Below are 24,604 nucleotides of genomic sequence, written 5' to 3' on the forward strand. Positions count from 1 at the left end.
TGTGCCCAGTTATGCAGCCTGACCTGTGCCCAGTTATGCAGCCTGACCTGTGCCCAGTTATGCAGCCTGACCTGTGCCCAGCAATGCAGAGTGATCTGTGCCCAGCAATGCAGCGTGATCTGTGCCCAGCAATGCAGCGTGATCTGTGCCCAGCAATGCAGCGTGATCTGTGCCCAGCAATGCAGCGTGATCTGTGCCCAGTTATGCAGCCTGACCTGTGCCCAGCAATGCAGAGTGATCTGTGCCCAGCAATGCAGAGTGATCTGTGCCCAGCAATGCAGAGTGATCTGTGCCCAGCAATGCAGCGTGATCTGTGCCCAGCAATGCAGAGTGATCTGTGCCCAGCAATGCAGCGTGATCTGTGCCCAGCAATGCAGAGTGATCTGTGCCCAGCAATGCAGAGTGATCTGTGCCCAGCAATGCAGAGTGATCTGTGCCCAGCAATGCAGAGTGATCTGTGCCCAGCAATGCAGAGTGATCTGTGCCCAGCAATGCAGCATGATCTGTGCCCAGCAATGCAGAGTGATCTGTGCCCAGCAATGCAGAGTGATATGTGCCCAGCAATGCAGAGTGATCTGTGCCCAGCAATGCAGAGTGATCTGTGCCCAGCAATGCAGCATGATCTGTGCCCAGCAATGCAGAGTGATCTGTGCCCAGCAATGCAGAGTGATATGTGCCCAGCAATGCAGAGTGATCTGTGCCCAGCAATGCAGAGTGATCTGTGCCCAGCAATGCAGCATGATCTGTGCCCAGCAATGCAGCATGATCTGTGCCCAGCAATGCAGAGTGATCTGTGCCCAGCAATGCAGCCAGCCTGTCCAGTGCACGGGGATTAGTGAGAGGAGCGCCGCGGGACTTACCGCTATGAACAGGCAGCCGCGAGGAGAATCCTTGTGAAGCTTTCCCGCGCTGGAGCGGGCTCTGTGTCTCCGCCCCCACTCTGGACAGTGCCCGAAATTAGTACCGTTTCCCCCTATGAAGCGGGGTCCGCAGGGAAAGCATCTCTCCGGGTGGACCGTTGTGGGGGCTCCAGTGCCCGAAAGGCAGGGAGGGCCGGGTAAAAGACCTTGGCGGGCCGTATTTGGCCCGCGGGCCGTAGTTTGAGGACCCCTGCCATAGATGCTCAATTGGATGGAGATCTGGTTGAATTTGGAGGCCAAGTTGCTCCGGGGTCCAGTTCTGATGCTCACGTGCCCATTGTAGGCGATTTTGGCTGTGTACATGGGTCAGAGTGGGCAAGAGAAATATGAAAACACTGCGCTCTAATAGCAAAAATAAAATATATGTGAGCCAGCAGCTGCATACATTGTGACAAACAATAACTGGTAAATGGGAAAAAAAAAAAATGCAGCGCTAAGAAGTAATAGGAAGTTAGGGTGTAGTGAAACAATTAAATAAGAGATGCTGTACTGAACAGTAAAGCATATGTGCAAAAACCATAAGTGAAATGAAATGAACAAACACAGTATAAAGTGTCCACATATGGTAAATGGATGATTCCAAACTCAAATTATTAAGAGGAACTGGTATGGACCAAAAAATGATGTGAAACTAGAAAATAAAGTCAATGGTGCACGGTGTGGATCTGTGACTGAGTCAACAACGGGGTACAGAACTTCCGTAGCTGTAAACCAACATCTCGATATGGGGCATCAGAATGAAAACATCAGGAAGTAAGATAAGATGGGTACTCTTACCAGATGACGTGGACTCCACTGTCATATGACATGGAGTCAATGGTGCATGGAGCCAAACCTAGGCTGGAAAACGATATCCGGAACGGTGGAACCTCTGTCTCACTTCTCGACTTCTCTGGTGGGGTGAAGAAACATCAGGAAGGGCCGCCAACTGGATATCAGCCAATAGACCTCAAGGATGTGTTCCAAGGAGAAGCCGGGGACAGATTTGATCCAGACCCCGTGATGGAAGTAGGGCTACTGGAAGGCAGTTTCTTGCATCGGGATAATATGCAAATAAAGAATAAAAAACTTCTGCATAGTGCAGGTAAACCAGGGATTTTTATTTCTAAAAATACCATACAAAAAATGGATAAAAGTGATCACAATTAAAATAAAATCTAAGCAGCGTAAGGAAGGGGAGATCGCCCGACGCGTTTCGACCAAGGGGGTCTTCAACAGGGGCATGAGTGGGCACCCTGACCGGTCTGTGGCTACACAGCCCCCATACACAACAGACCGCAATGCCCATTTTTTTCTGCTTTCAACACATCAACTTCAAGGACAACATGTTCACTTGCTGCCTAATATATCCCTGTGACATTCAGGTGCCATTGTACAGGATAATCAATGTTAATCACTTTACCTGTCCGCGGTCATAAAGTTATGGCTGATCAGTGTATTTACTCAATGCAACCTCATCTTTTATACTTTACAGGAAACAACGGGTATTATGTTGTGTTTGTGTCACTAAAATCAAACTGAGTGTCATTTGTTTATACTGAAAATATTGATTGGATTAACAGTTGTTCCAATATTTTATTCTCCAGGGTCTCTGCTTCCAGAAAAAAAAAAATCAAATGTCTTGGGGGTTTTAAGTCATCATCAGGCCAAAAAAATTAATATTTTTGTATTTTTGTAATTTTTGTATTTTAACAAAAAAAAAAAAAAAAAGCTTCCTGTAATGCCCTTTACAGCAGATTTTGGGCCGGGAAGAGGGGGGGAGGGGCAGAATGGTGAGCCAATCAGGCAGGACTACACAGCAGAGGGCGGTATTCTAACACTGCGTGTAACGAGCTCATCGAAGTGAAAAGTGAGGCCGCTGACCTCTCTGTGTTGTCTGACAGATAAACTTGGATCACAAGACTGGAAGGACGAAGTAACAGATATTTTTGAAGGTATGGACATTTTATAATGTGTATTTTAAAGCAGATAATAGAAGTACCAGAGCCTGTCTCTGTGTTTGCTTCCTGTGATTTCCAACAAAACAGAACTCACATTGGGGGAGGGGAGATGCACACTATGAGCACAGGGCTGCATTCTAATACTGGGAGCTTGCTGGTGTACAGGTAGGTGACCAACATTCCATTTCTAGCGAATCACCAAGCTTGGATAGGTGGGAGGGAGGAGACCAAGCTATGTGGCTTTAGTGTGTTCCAATGACCCCCTGAAATTTCAGGACCCCCCCCCCCAGCCTTTCAATGGTGATTTGTCCCAGCGGTGTAGTGAGGCAGAACCTTAGGGGCAGGTGCCCTGGGTGCAAAATTCTTAGTGGCCACTAAGAAGCTGTCATAGCCAACAGCCAATCACAGGCAGCAGAGGCGTTTCCACCCAGCAACACACCCCTTGCGTATGTGCCGCTGCAGGGCAGGGGATTTTGTCTCCACTGCCTATGATTCGCTCTCAGCTTTGACAGCGGCCAGGTGGGTAAGCTTGGACAGGTTTGTCTGAACAAGCCTGAGCTCATCCCTATCTGAGAGGGCGCTATGGACACTGGCAACCTGTGCTATGCCACTGATTCGTTCTACAGCTGCACCTGAACACTCAATGATCCACCGACAGGGACTGACAGACAGACTGCCTCCATCTTTATTTGTTCTTTTAATGGCTCATTTAGGTTGGGGGTACAGAATAACCAAAAAGAGCTGCAACCAATTCCCACCACTCAGTAGTATCTTTAACCTTTGTTAAAGGCTAATATAGATTTGGTAGGCTAGATCAGTGTTCCTCAACTCCAGTCCTCAAGGCACAACAACAGGTCATGTTTTCAGGATTTCCCTCAGATGAAACAGCTGTGGTAATTACTAAGGCAGTGAAAACTGATCAAATCACCTGTGCAAAATAGTGGAGATCCTGAAAACATGACCTGTTGGTGCGCCTTGAGGACTGGAGTTGAGAAACACTGGGCTAGATGGACAGCAAGTATCTTCAGTAGTGCACCCTTGATCTAAGACCAGCAATCGGGACCTTTGAATTAAGACCAGCAATTGGTAGTAGTGGACCTTTGAGCTGAGACCAGCATTTAGAAGAAGTGGAGTTAAGATCAGAAATTGTTAGTCATGGACCTTTCAGCTGAGACCAGATATTAGCGGACGTGCACTTTTGAGTTGAGACCAGCAGTTGGTATAAGTAGACCTATGAGCTGAGACCAGCAATTAGTAGTCATGGACCTTTGAGCTGAGCCCAGCAGTTGGTAGTAGTCGACCTTTGAGCTGAGACCAGCATTTAGTAGAAGTGGACTTTTGAGTTAAGACCAGCAATTGGTAAAAGTTGACCTTTGAGTTAAGATCAGAAATTGTTAGCCATGGACCTTTCAGCTGAGACCAGATATTAGCGGACATGCACTTTTGAGTTGAGACCAGCAGTTGGTATAAGTAGACCTATGAGCTGAGACAAGGACCCCTGGACTCACCTCCTCTCCAGATAGCAGGTCTGGGAGGCAAAGGAACTTCCAACACTGTCCTCTCCAGGTGTAGCCTGGGGGAAAAAAACACCAATCTAGAAGTTTTTCTCAACTATTTATCCTCTTCCCAGCCCAAATCACTGGCATAAACTGATTGGCCAAGGTGGAATAAATATTCATATAACCCCATAGATTGTATCTTCTCACTCTATTTACTGGAGAACACTCTCCGGAAACAGGCAGAAGCAATCAAAGTCCTTGGTCTTAGGAGAAAACTTACAAACCCAGATAACATAAACAGAGCTCGGGCTGGCTACACTAAATCTAAACTACACTCCGGCTCATGGCAGGATCCTTACATGTATAATGGAGAAAATTGATGTCACTAAGTTGTCTATGTTGTCTGGCAGGGGTGCCTGGAGTACAAGAGTGGCTGAACAAAAGTGAGGAATTCTGGGAAGGTACGTATTTTTGTTTTAAACTGTATATTTTATTACAACTTTTAGTAGTCTCTCAATCTCTCTCTGTATTAGCATGTTGTGATCCTCTGCTCATTAGAAATCAGGCCGGGGGGGAGGGAGGACCTGAACTGTGGGCTGATCGGTCTCTACTGCATTGCATGATGGAAAAATTGGGATATTAGGATTGGGACATTTAGGTGACTAACCTGTATTGATTCACAACACTGGAGAAACCTGAGATCTCTGACCTGTATATGTTGTCTGGCAGGACTTCAAAGACCACGGGACTGGTTTAAAGACGCTAGAAATTTCTTGAAAAGTATGTACAAATTCAAAAATTGTATGAGATAAAGTATCACATATATGTTTTTTTTTTTTTTAGAATAAACAAGGCTTCCTATTAGTGATATTGTCTAGCAAATTTATTTTTTATTTTTTATGCAAACCATAGGCAAAAAAAAAAAAAATCAAAACACGTTTCCTAATTTTGGTTTGTTAAAAAAAAATTTTTGGTAGTTAAAAAGTATAATTTACATATCATTTGTCCTGTTTAAAATTACACCAAAATTATGATTCTGATACAAAGTTTTTAAAATTATTTAGAAATGAAATAGTTTTTTTTTTCTCCTTTTAATCTGCACTTTTTTTATTGTGACAATTGACAAACACAAGACATAAAAAATAGTTTTGAATAGTATTTGTTAAGCCTAGTTAATAACTATAGGTAATAAGCAAAAAACAATGTTACTTTGTATCTCTCTATCTCCCGTCTGATCAATGTTTATAAACAATGTTACTTTGTATCTCTCTATCTCCCGTCTGATCAATGTTTATAAACAATGTTACTTTGTATCTCTCTATCTCCTGCTTGATAAATGTTTATAAACAATGTTACTTTGTATCTCTCTATCTCCTGCCTGATCAATGTTTATTTACATCATCACCTTCTCCCATTTCTGTATTTGCACAGCACCTCCTGGCAAGTGAGCGGAGGGAACTATATACGCTCTGTATACTTCAGTAAAGTTTTTCTTGGTATAAGTAGTACACCCGATGTCCTCCTCTGGTTATCCTCCATTCTGTGGAAGGAAGGTGGACTTTACTGCCGCCTGGCTGCCACACATATGTGGTCACAGTGGAAGAAGGTTGGGTGATGGGAGTGGCGCTCTCAGCCCACTGAGTTGTCGCTGACAGTTGTCAGTCAAGGCTTCTGATCAGGGGGCCATGTGGACAGGCCCACAATCATGTGACTGCTGTGAGAGCCAATCACAGTTGTCACATAATACAGAAGTCACACCACCTCCTGGTGGCAATCTAGTGGGCTCTAATGTGGCTTCTGTATCATGTGATCACTGTGTATCATTGTCATTAAGGGGTTATAAATCTAGCAGTGGTTCCAGGATCTGTCTCTGTAGTATATGACTGTAATCCTCTGCACAGCAAAACCCAGACTGGGAGAGGAAAGGCCGGCACTAGGAGTTATCTGACCGTTTGCTGGCAGGAGGAGCGAGCAGAGAGAAGAGCTCATTAAGGGGCGGGTCTCTGACCAAAGTGTATTACTTATGTGAATGGAGAAAAGTCAGGTCACTAAGCAATTTATTCTTCTTGGCAGATGTGTCTAAATCACAGGACTTGCTGGGAAACTTCAAGAAATATTTTAAAGGTAAAGCAAACCACATATGTGTAGTTCATCTGTGCTTGCTCTTGCAGGGACCCCCCGACGACAGAAATATAAGACCCCCAAGGAGAGCAATATAAGCCCTCTGAGGAGAGAAATATAGGACCCCCGAGGAGAGAAATATAAGACCCCCGAGGAGAGAAATATAAGATCTCTGAGGAGAGAAATATAAGACCCCCGAGGACAGAAATATAAGACCCCCGAGATCAGAAATATAAGACCCCTGAGGTGAGAAATATAAGACCCCCGAGGAGAAAAATATAAGATCTCTGAGGAGAGAAATATAAGACCCCCGAGGAGAGAAATATAAGATCCCCGAGGACAGAAATATAAGATCTCTGAGGAGAGAAATATAAGACCCCCGAGGAGAGAAATATAAGATCTCCGAGGAGAGAAATATAAGACCCCCGAGGAGAGAAATATAAGACCCCTGAGGCGAGAAATATAAGACCCCCGAGATCAGAAATATAAGACCCCCGAGGACAGAAAAATAAGACCCCCGAGGAGAGACATATAAGACCCCCGAGGAGAGAAATATAAGACCCCCGAGGCAAGAAATATAAGACCCCCGAGGAGAGAAATATAAGACCCCCGAGGATAGAAATATAAGATCCCCGAAGCAAGAAATATAGGACCCCCGAGATCAGAAATATAAGACCCCAGAGGACAGAAAAATAAGACACCAGAGGACAGAAATATAAGATCCGCGAGGAGAGAAATATAAGACCCCCGAGGAGAGAAATATAAGACCCCCAGGGACAGAAATATAAGATCTCTGAGGAGAGAAATATAAGACCCCCGAGGCGAGAAATATAAGACCCCCGAGAACAGAAATATAAGACCAGACTATAAATTTCATGTAAGATTTATTTGCGATTAAACCAAAAAGATACAATTGAACCCAAAGCAAATGAGAAAATATCTGACTAGCAACCTAGTTAAGCACTTCCCACCCACATAGTCTTTATACGGCGTCAGGGTGGTTTTTCAGTTCTGGGAGGGCATCCAGTTACGTCCTCCCTAACGTGTGCCCCCAGGCGTTCTCAGGGGCACGATCCTGTGACCGGGGTATCGTGTGATCGCTATGACCAATCATAGCGGTCACATGATAACATGTAAGCAAAACCGCCATGAACGCTTCCATTTGTGACAGCTTGCTTACTGTTGTGATCGGTCACATAGGCAATTCACAGCGGCCTTGTACCATGTGATAGCTGTAGCCAATCACAGCATCACGATAGTAGGCAAGCTGTCATGAATGGAAGCCATTCACGACAATTAAAACATTGCTTATAACAGTGAGTACCAGTGTTATAAGCAATCACGGTGTAAAAAAAAAATTAAAAATCCAGATCCCCTTCCCAGAGTAGTACAGTGTCACCAATGGATATTTATTGTCAGAGGTTTGCCTTCATCTGCTTTTTCCTCTAGAAGGATGGCACCATCTTTATTTATTTATCCTCCAGGGTCACCATCTACTTCCTGGACTGGGATTCCGGCTCAGTCATGTAAATCCTGGTGCCCTTGCTGCAGCGTCTCACTTTGTGGCTTGCTGCAACCTTACAATGATGCAGTCTGATGACTTGGGGGAGACTGAGGAAATGCTCCCTCCTGCCTGCAGTGGGCTTAAGACATCATCTAAGCCTAGGACAAAAATAATTATACTGAAGCCCAGGGGTGGCTTTTTTAATTAAAAAAGGTGGAGATTTGGTGAAAAAAAAATTATACCAATGCGAAGAGTGAGCATATCCTTCAATAAAGGAGCCTGGTTATTGGTGGAGAAGGTCCGTCAGATGTAGGGATGAGCTGATCGTACCCGGGTTTGGTTTAAGGAGGGTTCAGGGAACTTTATTGAAGTTCGGGTGCAAAATTTGAAAGAAAAAGTGGAATATCCCCCCCAAAATCCATGACAAACCCTTATCTAAGCATGCCAGGAAAGGAAATGGGGCAAGAGCTTGCACCCCCATCTCCCCATACAAGGCTACGTGTCCTTAACATGGGGGGGTACATTACTAGGTGGGCCCCTGCTGGCAAAGCACTTTGTCCTTATATTGATAAGTAGGGATGAGCTTCGAGTTTGAGTCAAACTCATGTTTGACTCGAACATCGGCTGTTCACAAGTTCGCCGAACAGCGAACAATTTGGGGTGTTCGCGGCAAATTTGAATGCCGCGGAACACCCTTTAAAAGTCGATGGGAGAAATCAAAAGTGCTAATTTTAAAGGCTTATATCCATGGTATTGTCATAAAAAGCATTTGGGGACCTGGGTCCTGCCCCAGGGGACATGGATTAATGCAAAAAAAAGTTTTAAAAACGGCTGTTTTTTCGGAAGTAGTGATTTTAATAATGCTTAAAGTGAAACAATAAAAGTGTAATATCCCTTTAATTTTTGTAGCTGGGCGGTGTCTATAGTATGCCTGTAAAGGGGCACATGTTTCCCGTGTTTAGAACAGTCTGACAGCAAAATGACATTTCAAAGGAAAAAAAGTCATTTATAAACTACTCGCGGCTATTAATGAATTGCCGGTCCGACAATACACATAAAAGTTCATTGATAAAAACGGCATGGGAATTCCCCACAGGGGAACCCCGAACCAGAATTTAAAAAAAAAATGATGTGGGGGTCCCCCAGCCAAAAAAAAAAAAAAAAAATGAAGTGGGGGTCCCCCTAAATTCCATACCAGGCCCTTCAGGTCTGGTATGGATATTAAGGGGAACCCCGCGCCAAAATTAAAAAAAAAACGGCGTGGGGTCCCCCCAAAAATCCATACCAGACCCTTATCTGAGCACGCAACTTGGCAGGCCCCAGGAAAAGAGGGGGACAGGCCCCTCCTGAACCGTACCAGGCCACATGCCCTCAACATTGGGAGGGTGCTTTGGGGTAGCCCCCCAAAACACCTTGTCCCCATGTTGATGAGGACAAGGGCCTCATCCCCACAACCCTGGCCGGTGGTTGTGGGGGTCTGCGGGCGGGGGGCTTATTTTAACAAGGGGACCCCCAGATCCCGGCCCTCCCCCCTGTGTGAAATGGTAAGGGGTACCCCTACCATTTTACTAAAAAACTGTCAAAAATGTTAAAAATGACAAGAGACAGTTTTTGACAATTCCTTTATTTAAATGCTTCTTCTTTCTTCTTTCTTCTATCTTCCTTCGGTTTCTTCCTCCATCTTCTTCTTCTTCTGGTTCTTCTGGCTCTTCTGGTTCTTCCTCCGGTGTTCTCGTCCAGCATCTCCTCCACGGCGTCTTCTTCCCTTCTCCTCGGGCCGCTCCGCATCCATGGCATGGAGGGAGGCTCCCACTCTTCTCTTCATCTTCTTCTCTTCTTCATCTTCTTCTCTTTTTCATCTTCTTCATCTTCTTCTCCGGGCCGCTCCGCATCCATGGTGGCATGGAGGGAGGCTCACGCTGTGTGATGCTTCTCCTCTTCTGACGGTTCTTAAATAACGGGGGGCGGGGCCACCCGGTGACCCCGCCCCCTCTGACGCACGGGGACATGACAGGACTTCCCTGTGGCATTCCCCGTGATGCCACAGGGTAGTCCCGTCAAGGCCCTGTGCGTCAGAGGGGGCAGGGTCACCGGGTGGCCCCGCCCCCATTATTTAGGAACCGTCAGAAGAGGAGAAGCGTCACACAGCGGGAGCCTCCCTCCATGCCACCATGGATGTGAAGCGGCCCGGAGAAGAAGATGAAGATGAAGAAGAGAAGAAGATGAAGAGAAGAGCGGGAGTCTCCCTCCATGCCATGGATGCGGAGCGGCCCGAGGAGAAGAAGGGAAGAAGACGCCGCGGAGGAGATGTTGAATGAGAACACCGGAGGAAGAGCCAGAAGAACCAGAAGAAGAAGAAGATGGAGGAAGAAACCGAAGGAAGATAGAAGAAAGAAGAAAGAAGAAGCATTTAAATAAAGGAATTGTCAAAAACTGTCTCTTGTCATTTTTGACAGTTTTTTAGTGAAATGGTAGGGGTACTTTTGTACCCCCTTACCATTTCACACAGGGGGAGGGCCAGGATCTGGGGGTCCCCTTGTTAAAGGGGGCTTCCAGATTCCGATAAGCCCTCCAGCCGCAGACCCCCACAACCACTGGCCAGGGTTGTGGGGATGAGGCCCTTGTCCTCATCAACATGGGGACAAGGTGTTTTGGGGGGCTACCCCAAAGCACCCTCCCAATGTTGAGGGCATGTGGCCTGGAACGGTTCAGGAGGGGGGGCGCTCTCTCGTCCCCCCTCTTTTCCTGTGGCCTGCCAGGTTGCGAGCTCGGATAAGGGTCTGGTATGGATTTTTGGGGGGACCCCATGCCGTTTTTTTTAAATTTTGGTGCGGGGTTCCGCTTAAAATCCGTACCAGACCTAAAGGGTCTGGTATGGAATTTAGGGGGACCCCCACATCATTTTTTTTTTTTAAATTTTGGCTGGGGTTCCCCTTAATATCCATACCAGACCTGAAGTGCCTGGTATGGAATTTAGGGGGACCCCCCATGTCATTTTTAAAAAAATTTTGGTTCGGGGTTCCCCTGTGGGGAATTCCCATGCCGTTTTTATCAATGAACTTTTATGTGTATTGTCGGACCGGCAATTCATTAATAGCCGCGAGTAGTTTTAAATGACTTTTTTTCCTTTGAAATGTCATTTTGCTCTCAGACTGTTATAAACATGAGAAACATGCGCCCCTTTACAGGCATACTATAGACACCCCCCCAGGTACGAAATTTAAAGGGATATTACACTTTTATTGTTTCACTTTAAGCATTATTAAAATCACTGCTCCCGAAAAAACGACCATTTTTAAAACTATTTTTTTGCATTGATCAATGTCCCCTGGGGCAGGACCCGGGTCCCCAAACACTTTTTATGACAAAAACTTGCATATAAGCCTTTAAAATTAGCACTTTTGATTATTCATGTTCGTGTCCCATAGACTAACGGTGATCGCGTGTTCGAACGAATTTTTTTTCTGTTCGCATGTTCTGGTGCGAACCGAACAGGGGGGTGTTCGGCTCATCCCTATTGATAAGGCCAAAAGTCTTTACTTCACAGCCCTGGCCTGGTCTGCAGGAGGGGGGGGGGCATATGAGAATATGGAGACCCTTTTTAAAAATTAGGAGGCCCCCAGTTCCTCCAAAAAAAAAAAAAAAGCCAGCCGATTGACAAACATTGAATTCTGTCACTACACTTGCCACAAATGACAGCTTTGGTCCTCACCGGTAATATAAACGAAGGGGCGGGGTATATCCAGTGAAGTAATTGACAAAGTATGATCATTTGGCCATATTTGGTCAATGATGTCTTCGCTATCCCTGCCACTTTGTTTGCACAAAGCAGGAATTTCTGTCCAGAAAATGAGTAGAGCCGGTGATGTCACTGGTTGCCGAGTTCACGGCACATTCTGGCACCCGCTGCTTCCTTAACAACAATTGTCAGCGGGAAAAGGAAGCCGTCATGTATTGTGGGGATAGAAAAAAAAAACCCCACTGCTCTAGATGAGGTTCATCTACTGCTGAACAAGCGTAAAGTCCAGCAAAGAGCTATCAGAGATAGATGTTCTGTCCTATTCTATGTAAAAACATAAGCATTGCGCTGATTTGTAAATGTAAACCATAAATAATAAATGAGACGGAGTGAAGAAATTGATAATCACTGCAATACAAAAATTAGCATATAACCCAAAAACCCCAATCACAAACATGTGAGTGGGAAATCATTATTCCTCTTTTGGTTTTGATTTCCCACTCACATGTTTGTGATTGGGGTTTTTGGGTTATATGCTAATTTTTGTATTACAGTGATTATCAATTTCTTCTCTCCGGCTCATTTATTATTTATGGTTTACATTTACAAATCAGCGCGATTCTTATGTTTTTATATCTAATTACTATATGGGTGTCATATAATAGAATTGCTGCTTTTTCACTTTTTTTTATATTTGGTTTGGTCAATGTTTCACACACTACACCTTAGTGCAGCCCCCCCCTTTTTTTCCTATCCTTTTCTATGATTTGTGGGTTTGAGAAAAAAGAAAGACGGCTTATAAAACGTTAGTAAATCTTGTTATTCTTGTAAAATGACTTTCAGAGGAACTAAAGAGTAGTGTGTGGTGGAGCTGTGTAAACTCTGCTTTGTTCTAACTTTTTAAGGTAACATAACCGATCCTTTCTGTGAAGTGGAGAAGGAAGATAAGGGCGATGATAAGAAAAACGGGAATAAAATTAGGTGAGAAGTGGTGGATATCTCAATCGCATTTTTTTTTTATTACATTAATTTATTATTGATAGGAAAAAATCAAAAAAAGATAAAAAGGTCTGCAAACTGTAATTGGAGGGCCCAGATAGGTGGAGGAAGAATGCTTTCATTGTACCACACCTTTCCCCCCACTTCCGGTGTACCCTATATACTTAGTCTGACCTCTAATTTCAGTGCTCTACCTGCACTGAGTCGCTCTTCTATCTCCAGTGTTCCCCTTCCCTCCAGTGCCTCCCTATAATGACAATCTAAGCTTCTCCTTTAACTCCAGTATCTCCTCTATACTGAGCCCCTCCTCTACCTCCAGTATCTCCTTTATACGGAGCCTCTCCTCTACCTCCAGTATCTCCTCTGTACTGAGCCTCTCCTCTACCTCCAGTATCTCCTCTGTACTGAGCCTCTCCTCTAACCCCAGTATCTCCTTTATACGGAGCCTCTCCTCTACCTCCAGTATCTCCTCTATACTGAGCCCCTCCTCTACCTCCAGTATCTCCTCTATACTGATCCTCTCATCTACCTCCAGTATTTCCTCTATACTGAGCCTCTCCTCTACCTCCAGTATCTCCTCTATACTGAGCCTCTCCTCTACCTCCAGTATCTCCTCTATACTGAGCCTCTCCTCTACCTCCAGTATCTCCTCTATACTGAGCCTCTCCTCTACCTCCAGTATCTTCTCTATACTGAGCCTCTCCTCTACCTCCAGTATCTCCTCTATACTGAGCCCCTCCTCTACCTCCAGTATCTCCTTTATACGGAGCCTCTCCTCTACCTCCAGTATCTCCTCTATACTGAGCCTCTCCTCTACCTCCAGTATCTCCTCTATACTGAGTCCCTCCTCTACCTCCAGTATCTCCTCTATACTGATCCTCTCCTCTACCTCCAGTATCTCCTCTGTACTGAGCCTCTCCTCTACCCCCAGTATCTCCTTTATACGGAGCCTCTCCTCTACCTCCAGGATCTCCTCTATATTGAGCCTCTCCTCTACCTCCAGTATTTCCTCTATACTGAGCCTCTCCTCTACATCCAGTATTTCCTCCTATACTGAGCCTCTCCTCTACCTCCAGTATCTCCTCTATACGGAGCCTCTCCTCTACCTCCAGTATTTCCTCCTATACTGAGCCTCTCCTCTACCCCCAGTATCTCCTCTATACGGAGCCTCTCCTCTACCTCCAGTATCTCCTTTATACTGAGCCTCTCCTCTACCTCCAGTATCTCCTCTATACTGAGCCTCTCCTCTACCCCCAGTATCTCCTTTATACGGAGCCTCTCCTCTACCTCCAGTATTTCCTCTATACTGAGCCTCTCCTCTACATCCAGTATTTCCTCCTATACTGAGCCTCTCCTCTACCACCAGTATCTCCTCTATACTGAGCCTCTCCTCTACCTCCAGTATTTCCTCTATACTGAGCCTCTCCTCTACCTCCAGTATCTCCTCTATACTGAGCCTCTCCTCTACGTCCACTATCTCCTCTATACTGAGCCTCTCCTCTACCTCCAGTATCTCTTCTATACTGAGCCTCTCCTCTACCTCCAGTATCTCCTCTATACTGAGCCTCTCCTCTACCTCCAGTATCTTCTCTATACTGAGCCTCTCCTCTACCTCCAGTATCTCCTCTATACTGAGCCTCTCCTCTACCTCCAGTATCTCCTCTATACTGAGCCTCTCCTCTACGTCCACTATCTCCTCTATACTGAGCCTCTCCTCTACCTCCAGTATCTCTTCTATACTGAGCCTCTCCTCTACCTCCAGTATCTCCTCTATACTGAGCCTCTCCTCTACCTCCAGTATCTTCTCTATACTGAGCCTCTCCTCTACCTCCAGTATCTCCTCTATACTGAGCCTCTCCTCTACCTCCAGTATCTCCTCTATACTGAGCCTCTCCTCTACCTCCAGTATCTTCTCTATACTGAGCCTCTCCTCTACCTCCAGTATCTCCTCTATACTGAGCCTCTCCTCTACCTCCAGTATCTCCTCTATACTCAGCCTCTCCTCTACCTCCAGTATCTCCTCTATACTGAGTCCCTCCTCTACCTCCAGTATCTCCTCTATACTGATCCTCTCCTCTACCTCCAGTATCTCCTCTGTACTGAGCCTCTCCTCTACCCCCAGTATCTCCTTTATACAGAGCCTCTCCTCTACCTCCAGGATCTCCTCTATATTGAGCCTCTCCTCTACCTCCAGTATTTCCTCTATACTGAGCCTCTCCTCTACATCCAGTATTTCCTCCTATACTGAGCCTCTCCTCTACCTCCAGTATCTCCTCTATACGGAGCCTCTCCTCTACCTCCAGTATTTCCTCCTATACTGAGCCTCTCCTCTACCCCCAGTATCTCCTCTATACGGAGCCTCTCCTCTACCTCCAGTATCTCCTTTATACTGAGCCTCTCCTCTACCTCCAGTATCTCCTCTATACTGAGCCTCTCCTCTACCCCCAGTATCTCCTTTATACGGAGCCTCTCCTCTACCTCCAGTATTTCCTCTATACTGAGCCTCTCCTCTACATCCAGTATTTCCTCCTATACTGAGCCTCTCCTCTACCACCAGTATCTCCTCTATACTGAGCCTCTCCTCTACCTCCAGTATCTCCTCTATACTGAGCCTCTCCTCTACCTCCAGTATCTCCTCTATACTGAGCCTCTCCTCTACGTCCACTATCTCCTCTATACTGAGCCTCTCCTCTACCTCCAGTATCTCTTCTATACTGAGCCTCTCCTCTACCTCCAGTATCTCCTCTATACTGAGCCTCTCCTCTACCTCCAGTATCTTCTCTATACTGAGCCTCTCCTCTACCTCCAGTATCTCCTCTATACTGAGCCTCTCCTCTACCTGCAGTATCTCCTCTATACTGAGCCTCTCCTCTACGTCCACTATCTCCTCTATACTGAGCCTCTCCTCTACCTCCAGTATCTCTTCTATACTGAGCCTCTCCTCTACCTCCAGTATCTCCTCTATACTGAGCCTCTCCTCTACCTCCAGTATCTTCTCTATACTGAGCCTCTCCTCTACCTCCAGTATCTCTTCTATACTGAGCCTCTCCTCTACCTCCAGTATCTCCTCTATACTGAGCCTCTCCTCTACCTCCAGTATCTTCTCTATACTGAGCCTCTCCTCTACCTCCAGTATCTCCTCTATACTGAGCCTCTCCTCTACCTCCAGTATCTCCTCTATACTGAGCCTCTCCTCTACCTCCAGTATCTCCTCTATACTGAGCCTCTCCTCTACCTCCAGTATCTCCTCTATACTCAGCCTCTCTTCTATTTCCAGTATCTCCTCTATACTGAGCCTCTCCTCTACCTCCAGTATCTCCTCTATACTGAGCCTCTCCTCTACATCCAGTATCTCTTCTATACTGAGCCTCTCCTCTACCTCCAGTATCTCCTCTATACTGAGCCTCTCCTCTACCTCCAGTATCTCCTCTATACTGAGCCTCTCCTCTACCTCCAGTATCTCCTTTATACGGAGCCTCTCCTCTACCTCCAGTATCTCCTCTATACTGAGTTCCTCCTCTACCTCCAGTATCTCCTCTATACTGAGCCTCTCCTCTACCTCCAGTATCTCCTCTGTACTGAGCCTCTCCTCTACATCCAGTATCTCCTCTATACTGAGTCCCTCCTCTACCTCCAGTATCTCCTCTATACTGATCCTCTCCTCTACCTTCAGTATCTCCTCTATACTGATCCTCTCCTCTACCTCCAGTATCTCCTCTATACTGAGCCTCTCCTCTACCTCCAGTATCTTCTCTATACTGAGCCTCTCCTCTACCTCCAGTATCTCCTCTATACTGATCCTCTCCTCTACCTCCAGTATCTCCTCTATACTGAGCCTCTCCTCTACCTCCAGTATCTTCTCTATACTGAGCCTCTCCTCTACCTCCAGTATCTCATCTATACTGAGCCTCTCCTCTACCTCCAGTATCTCCTCTATACTGAGCCTCTCCTCTACCTCCAGTATCTCCTCTATACTGATCCTCTCCTCTACCTCCAGTATCTCCTCTATACTGAGCCTCTCCTCTACATCCAGTATCTCCTCTATACTGAGCCTCTCCTCTACAGCCAGTATCTCCTCTCTACTGAGCCTCTCCTCTACATCCAGTATCTTCTGTATACTGAGCCTCTCCTCTACCTCCAGTATCTCCTCTATACTGATCCTCTCCTCTACCTCCAGTATCTCCTCTATACTGAGCCTCTCCTCTACCTCCCGGATCTCCTCTATACTGAGTCCCTCCTCTACCTCCAGTATCTCCTTTATACGGAGCCTCTCCTCTACCTCCAGTATCTCCTCTATACTGAGCCTCTCCTATACCTCCAGTATCTCCTCTATACTGAGTCCCTCCTCTACCTCCATCATCTCTCTCCTCTATACTGAGCCTCTCCTCTACCTCCAGTATCTTCTCTATACTGAGCCTCTCCTCTACCTCCAGTATCTCCTCTATACTGATCCTCTCCTCTACCTCCAAAATCTCCTCTATACTGAGCCTCTCCTCTACATCCAGTATCTCCTTTATACTGAGCCTCTCCTCTACCTTCAGTATCTCCTTTATACTGAGCCTCTTCTCTACCTCCAGTATCTCCTCTATACTGAGCCTATCCTCTACCTCCAGTATCTCCTCTACACTGAGCCTCTCCTCTACCCCCAGTATCTCCTCTATACTGAGCCCCTCCTCTACCTCCAGTATCTCCTCTATACTGAGCCTCTCCTCTACCCCCAGTATCTCCTCTATACTGAGCCTCTTCTCTACCTCTAGTATCTCCTCTGTACTGAGCCTCTCCTCTACCTGCAGTATCTCCTCTATACTGAGCCCCTCCTCTACCTCCAGTATCTCCTCTATACTGAACCTCTTCTCTAGAGCTGCACGATTCTGCCTAAAATAAGAATCACAATTTTTTTGCTTAGAATAAAGATCATGATTCTCTCATGATTCTCGCAGCATAACATTATCTTTCACATTATACAAAAAAATTGGGCTAACTTTACTGTTTAGTTTTTAAAAAAAAGTGTATTTTTCCCAAAAAATTGCGTTTGAAAGACCGCTGCGCAAATACAGTGTTACATATACTATTGCAACAACAGTCATTTTATTCTCTAGGGTCTCTGCTAAAAAGTAACTTTCTAGCAAAAAATACTGGTTTTAACTTGTAAGCAACGAGTGTCAGAAAAAGGTTTAGTCTTTAAGTGGTTAAATTGAACTCATTTACAGACCGAAGTTCATTCCTTTGATCTAATTGTTACAATGTTTCTCTTTATCTCTCTTTATCTCTTTTTGGTCAGCTGTCAGAAGTGAGCAGAGAATTCTCTGCACTTGTTACATAGAATCGGGGAAATGCTGTTTTAAGATCGTGAGGAGGGTTGAATCGCGATCTTGATTCTTTAACGATTAATCGCGCAGCTCTACTGTCCTCTGTCACCATTATGTCCTTTATGCCGAGCCTCTCCTCTACCTAGCCTCTTTTCTAATTCTAGTATCTCCTCTAAAAAGTGCCCTGCATCGGTGGTGTCTCTGGAAGGAGAAAATGTAGCTGAACTGATAAGGGGCCCTACATAAATATTGAGCAGATATCGGGTCCTGCAAAATACTGAGCAGATAAGGGGTCCTACATACTGTAAATACCAGTGGCGGCTGGTGCTCAAAATTTTTTTTTTAGGGAGCAAACAAACTGAAAAATACTGAACCCCCCCTTCAATTGCAGCTTCACTGTGCCTATCAAATGCAGCAATTGTGCCCCATCATATGCAGCCACTTGTGCCCATCATATGCAGCCACTTGTGCCCATCATATGCAGCCACTTGTGCCCATCATATGCAGCCACTTGTGCCCATCATATGCAACCACTTGTGCCAATCAAATGCAGCCACTTGTGCCCATCATATGCAGCCATTTGTGCCTGTCAAAAGCAGCCACTTATGACCATCATATGCAGTCACTTGTGCCCAGTATATACAGCCACTTGTGGCCATCAAATGCAGCCAGGCGCGTCCCCCGGCTCGGCTGTCACTTCACTTACCCCCCCCCCCCCGCGGCCAGTCTGGCGGCTCTTACAGCGGGTTTTACGGCGGGGCTCTGCTCCACTCCTGGAGTGACGGGGCTCTCCTCCTCGGCGACTCTCTTCCTCGTGAGAAGCGGCGAGTCTCCTCCTCGGCAGAAAGTGGAGACTCTCCTCCTCAGCGGCTCTCCTCCTTGGCGGGAAGCTCCAGCTCTCCTCGGCAGCTCTCCTCCTTGGCGGCTCTCCTCCTCGGTGTCTCTCCTCCTCGGTGGAAAGCAGCGGCTCTCCTCCTCGGGGGCTCTACTCCTCGGTGGGAAGCGGTGGCTCTCCTCCTCGGCGGGAATCGGCGGCTGCGGCTCCTGTGTCCGCTCGGCTCCTCAGGCTTCCTCCGATGTGTCCCCTCTTCCACCAAAGCAATAGGATCGCCTAATGCTTTGGCCAATCGGGAGACAGGTCTCACTGACCTGCCTGCTGATTGGCAGGGAGGAACGTTAGTGTGAAAATAGCGAAAATTAATTCGCTATGCCACACAGCAGGGTGGGATCGGGACGCAGTGCTCTGCGCTCCGAGCCCACCCTATTTTGAAGCCTATTTGAACCTCTGGCTCTAATCACGTGCTTCAAAAATACACACCCCCGCCATAGTATTTCATGTGTCCGGCTTCCTGAAAGGGGCCGGACACATGAATAGGGAGGGCGGCGGAGGTGTTGGGGGGGCGGTGCCCATGCACCCACAATGCACGGGCCACCACTGGTAAATACTGAGCAGATCAGCAGTCTAACATAAATACTGAGCAGATAACGGGTCATACATAAATGCTAAGCAGATATGGGGTCCTACATAATACTGAGTAGATATGGGGTCCTACATAATACTGAGTAGATATGGGGTCCTACATAAATACTGAGCTGATATTGGGTCCTACATAAATACTGATCAGATATGAGGTCCTACATAGATACTAAACTGATAAGGGGTCCTACATAAATACTGACCAGATAAGGGATCCTATATAAATACTGAGCAGATAAGGGGTCCTACATAAATACTGACCAGATAAGGGATCCTATATAAATACTGAGCAGATAAGGGGTCCTACATAAATACTGACCAGATAAGGGATCCTATATAAATACTGAGCAGATAAGGGGAGCACATAACTCATCTACAAACTTGTAGAAGAACGATTTCACAATCTTTTGGTCTGTGTGTGAATAGTTCTAAGCCTAAGGAAAGGGTAATACACAGAAGACACATGGGGTGTGTAATGTAATATTAGAGGATAATTGTTGAAGATTCCTTAAATAAATATCTCCCAATTTATGGAGTGAGAATTGATAATTCATTGAGCCGCTTTGACTATCCAGTGCAGTTCTCTTCTATCTGCCATTATTCAGAATAATGAATCAGAATACCAGACTGTAACAATGTATCAAAATGCTTTCTATTGAAGTACAATAAAAATGTAGCCACAGTTTTGGGCGATGCTTTTCCACCTCAAAATCCTCATATAATTTAGTCACTGCTGAGCTTTCATTTTCAGATATGAGGTGATCTGGCTCCAGATCAGGTCCTCAGATAAAAGAAAAACTTTACAAGGTACATGCTAGGGGGAGAAACTCTGGGGGAATACAGGATGGAAAAGGATCTGGGGGTTCTAGTAGATCACAGTCTCAGCAAAAGCATGCAATTATTATTATACGAGATTTATATAGCGCCAACAGTTTACTCAGCGCTTTACAATGTATAAGGGGGACAACACAATTACAGTACAGTTCAATACAAAAGGTACAGGAGGGCCCTGCTCGTAGAGCTTACATTCTAAAGGGAGGGGGCGGTGGTACAAAAGGTAATAGCTGCAAAGAATGATTTGATGGGGGTGGCAATGCAATGCCAAGCTGCAGCAAGTAAGGCCACTAGAATATTAGCATGCATTAGAAAGGGGATTTATTCCAAAGATTATACTATAATTCTACCCCTTTACAAGACTCTGATCCGGCCACATCTTGAGTATGCCCTCCAGTTCTGGGCACCAGTCCTCAGGAGGTATGTGCTGGAACTGGATAGAGTCCAGAGAAGGGCAACAAAGCTAAGAAAGGGGGCTGAAGGACTTCAGTTGTGGGTGATTAAGGATCTCAGTTATGGGGGATTAAGGATCTCAGTTATAGGGGATGGAGGTTCTCAGTTATGGGGGATAGAGGGCCTCAGTTATAGGGGATGGAGTGTCTCAGTCATGGGGGATTTAGGATCTCAGTTATGGAGGATGGAGGACATCAGTTATGGGGGATGGAGGACCTCAGCTATGGAGGATGGAGGACCTCAGTTATGGGAGATGGGGGACCTCAGTTATGGGGAATGGAGGATCTCAGTTATGGGGGATGAACATCCAGTTATGGGCACTGTAACAGGAGACCAAAGAAGGATCCAAAGGGCAAGCCAGAGGCAACAACAGCAGGACAGCAAGGTGGCAGAATCGAGCTCCAGGACAAGCCATGACCGGTATTAGCCAGGCAGTAAAATACAGAATCAAGAGGCAGGGACAAGTCCAGTAAGAAAGCCAGGGTTCAGGAACAGTTGAGCAGGTAATGAGTAAAGGCAGATGGCATGAAAAGGTGAAGGCCAGAGAATAATCCTGAACATAAATGGATATGCAGTAACAGAATCGAGTCTCAGGAATAGCAAGAACAAGCTGAAGACCATTCAGCAACTTCTTGTGGCACTATATCAGCTTATATAGGCCGCTGGGCACCAAGCTAAGCATGCACGCTACTTCCTAATCCTGCGCCTGCCTGTCACAGTATGTCTGGCACCTCCCTTGTGCTTGGAAGTATGGACAGCATAATGCAATCGCACATAAGCCTACACAGATCAGTTCTTGATTCTAGAAATCCAGTTTTCCTTAAAACCCCTAATTTCCTGTGTGGGTGATGTTCCTGATAAACACTTTATTTCCTGTCTAGGTTATGTTCCTGATGGAAATCAGATTTTTTTTTGTCTGTGTGATATTCTTTACGGAAACCTGATTGCCTGTCTGGGTGATGTTCCTGATAGACACCTGATTTCCTGTCTGGGTGATGTTCCCGATAGACACCTGATTTCCTGTCTGGGTGATGTTTCTGATGAGCACCACATTTTTTCTCTGGGTGATGTTCCCGGTAAACACCTGATTTACTTTCTGGATGATGTTCCTGGTGAACACCTAATTGCATGTTTGGGTTATATTCCTGATAGACACCTGTTTTCCTGTCTGAGTGATGTTCCTGATAGACACCTGATTTTCTGTCTAGGTGATGTTCCTGATACAAATACAAAAAAATTAAAAAAAATTCTCCAGTACAGTTCATAAATTAAAAAGCAGAATCCTAAGACAGGAAAAAAGAAAGAAGATCATGGTGCAATCTCAATGGTTATGGATAAAGGCAATAACAATTCAAGTATCTTTCACACATGTGTGGACAACCACCCCCAAAGGAGATGTTGCGCTTGCCAAAACATGTGGACTCAGATACCGTAGTACTGAGTCAACCACGCTTGTAAAAAAATAGGAGTATGGTGCTTAGAAGGCAGTTCTGAGGGTCTCTCATCTCGATCTCACTATAGGATCACTTCTCACTTTAACATGTCATGTATTCCATTGGACCATAAAAATACAAAAAGCCTCCACATAGTGAAAAACTGTAGCAGTAAAATTTATTTAAAAAGGTAGAACACTTACATCATATCCAAGATTAAAACACCTGTCGTAAGATCCAACAGGAGATAGACATCTAGAACGCAATGGCCTGAATAGCACTGAAACTCAACGCGTTTCATCTACTAAGACATCATCTGGGGTATACGTCCATCCTGGTCATTACGTATATATATATATATATATATATATATATATATATATATATATATATATAACTTAGTGTAGTAATTAGGCTAATTACTAAGTACTACGGTATCTGAGTCCACATGTGCCGGTAAGCGAAACATCTCCTTTGGTGGTGATTGTCCACATATGGGTGAAAGATACATGAATTGTTATTGCCGTTTTCTATAACCATTGAGATTGCACTGGGATCTTCTTTCTTTTTTTCCTGTTTTTGGATTCTGCTATTTAATTTTTGAACTGGACTCTACACAATTTTTTTGAATTTTTTGTATTTTGCACAATGCGCTTTATTGTTTACATTGATATATACACCTATGGGACGCATTAAGTGTTTACACTTTATTGCTATTTAGCACTGCACTGTTATAATATATTATTTCACTTTGGTTTGTCAAGTGTAGTGTGAGCAGCTATATGTTTGTTATATTAATTTAGGGCTGTATTGTTTAATATATATAACTATATGATGTTCCTGATTGACACCTGATTTCCTGTCTGGGTGATGTTCCTGATGGACATCTGATTTCCTGTCTGGGTGATGTTCCCGGTGAACACCTGATTTCCTGTCTGGGTGATGTTCCTGATGGACAAATGATTTCCTCTCTGGGTGATGTTCCTGATGAACACCAGATTTCCTTTCTAGGTGAAGTTCCTGAAGACACCTGATTTCCTGTCTGGGTGATGTTCCTAATGAACACCAGATTTCCTGTCTAGGTGAAGTTCCTGATGGACACCAGATTTCCTGTCTAGGTGAAGTTCCTGATGGACACCTGATTTCCTGTCTGGGTGATGTTCCTGGTGGACACCTAATTGCATGTTTGGGTTATATTCCTGATAGACACCTGTTTTCCTGTCTGGGTGATGTTCCTAATGAACACCAGATTTCCTGTCTAGGTGAAGTTCCTGATGGACACCAGATTTCCTGTCTAGGTGAAGTTCCTGATGGACACCAGATTTCCTGTCTAGGTGAAGTTCCTGATGGACACCTGTTTTCCTGTCTGAGTGATGTTCCTGATAGACACCTGATTTTCTGTCTAGGTGATGTTCCTGATACAAATACAAAAAAATTAAAAAAAATTCTCCAGTACAGTTCATAAATTAAAAAGCAGAATCCTAAGACAGGAAAAAAGAAAGAAGATCATGGTGCAATCTCAATGGTTATGGATAAAGGCAATAACAATTCAAGTATCTTTCACACATGTGTGGACAACCACCCCCAAAGGAGATGTTGCGCTTGCCAAAACATGTGGACTCAGATACCGTAGTACTGAGTCAACCACGCTTGTAAAAAAATAGGAGTATGGTGCTTAGAAGGCAGTTCTGAGGGTCTCTCATCTCGATCTCACTATAGGATCACTTCTCACTTTAACATGTCATGTATTCCATTGGACCATAAAAATACAGAAAGCCTCCACATAGTGAAAAACTGTAGCAGTAAAATTTATTTAAAAAGGTAGAACACTTACATCATATCCAAGATTAAAACGCCTGTCGTAAGATCCAACAGGAGATAGACATCTAGAATGCAATGGCCTGAATAGCACTGAAACTCAACGCGTTTCATCTACTAAGACATCATCTGGGGTATACGTCCATCCTGGTCATTACGTATATATATATATATATATATATATATATATATATATATATATATATATATATATATATATATATATATATATATATATATATATATATATATAAACTTAGTGTAGTAATTAGGCTAATTACCAAGTACTACGGTATCTGAGTCCACATGTGCCGGTAAGCGAAACATCTCCTTTGGTGGTGATTGTCCACATATGGGTGAAAGATACATGAATTGTTATTGCCGTTTTCTATAACCATTGAGATTGCACTGGGATCTTCTTTCTTTTTTTCCTGTTTTTGGATTCTGCTATTTAATTTTTGAACTGGACTCTACACAATTTTTTTGAATTTTTTGTATTTTGCACAATGCGCTTTATTGTTTACATTGATATATACACCTATGGGACGCATTAAGTGT

General features: G+C 44.9%; 1 protein-coding gene across 3 annotated transcripts in view; it reads left to right on the forward strand.

The window, feature by feature from the left end:
- Window positions 1-24,604, forward strand: part of LOC141122814 (uncharacterized) — a 52,623-nt gene that overhangs the window by 18,760 nt on the left and 9,259 nt on the right. For 2 of the 3 annotated variants that reach the window (XM_073612006.1, XM_073612008.1), the window contains exons 3-7: window positions 2,804-2,854; window positions 4,770-4,820; window positions 5,089-5,139; window positions 6,433-6,483; window positions 12,629-12,704. In XM_073612006.1, the coding sequence (XP_073468107.1) occupies window positions 2,804-2,854; window positions 4,770-4,820; window positions 5,089-5,139; window positions 6,433-6,483; window positions 12,629-12,704 (280 nt within the window). The remainder of the gene's footprint in view (window positions 1-2,803; window positions 2,855-4,769; window positions 4,821-5,088; window positions 5,140-6,432; window positions 6,484-12,628; window positions 12,705-24,604) is intronic. The other variant, XM_073612007.1, reaches the window with a different exon arrangement.

The sequence above is a fragment of the Aquarana catesbeiana genome, linkage group LG01 (genome assembly GCF_042186555.1).
Source record: "Aquarana catesbeiana isolate 2022-GZ linkage group LG01, ASM4218655v1, whole genome shotgun sequence".
In the NCBI taxonomy this organism is placed as follows: Eukaryota; Metazoa; Chordata; class Amphibia; order Anura; family Ranidae; genus Aquarana; species Aquarana catesbeiana.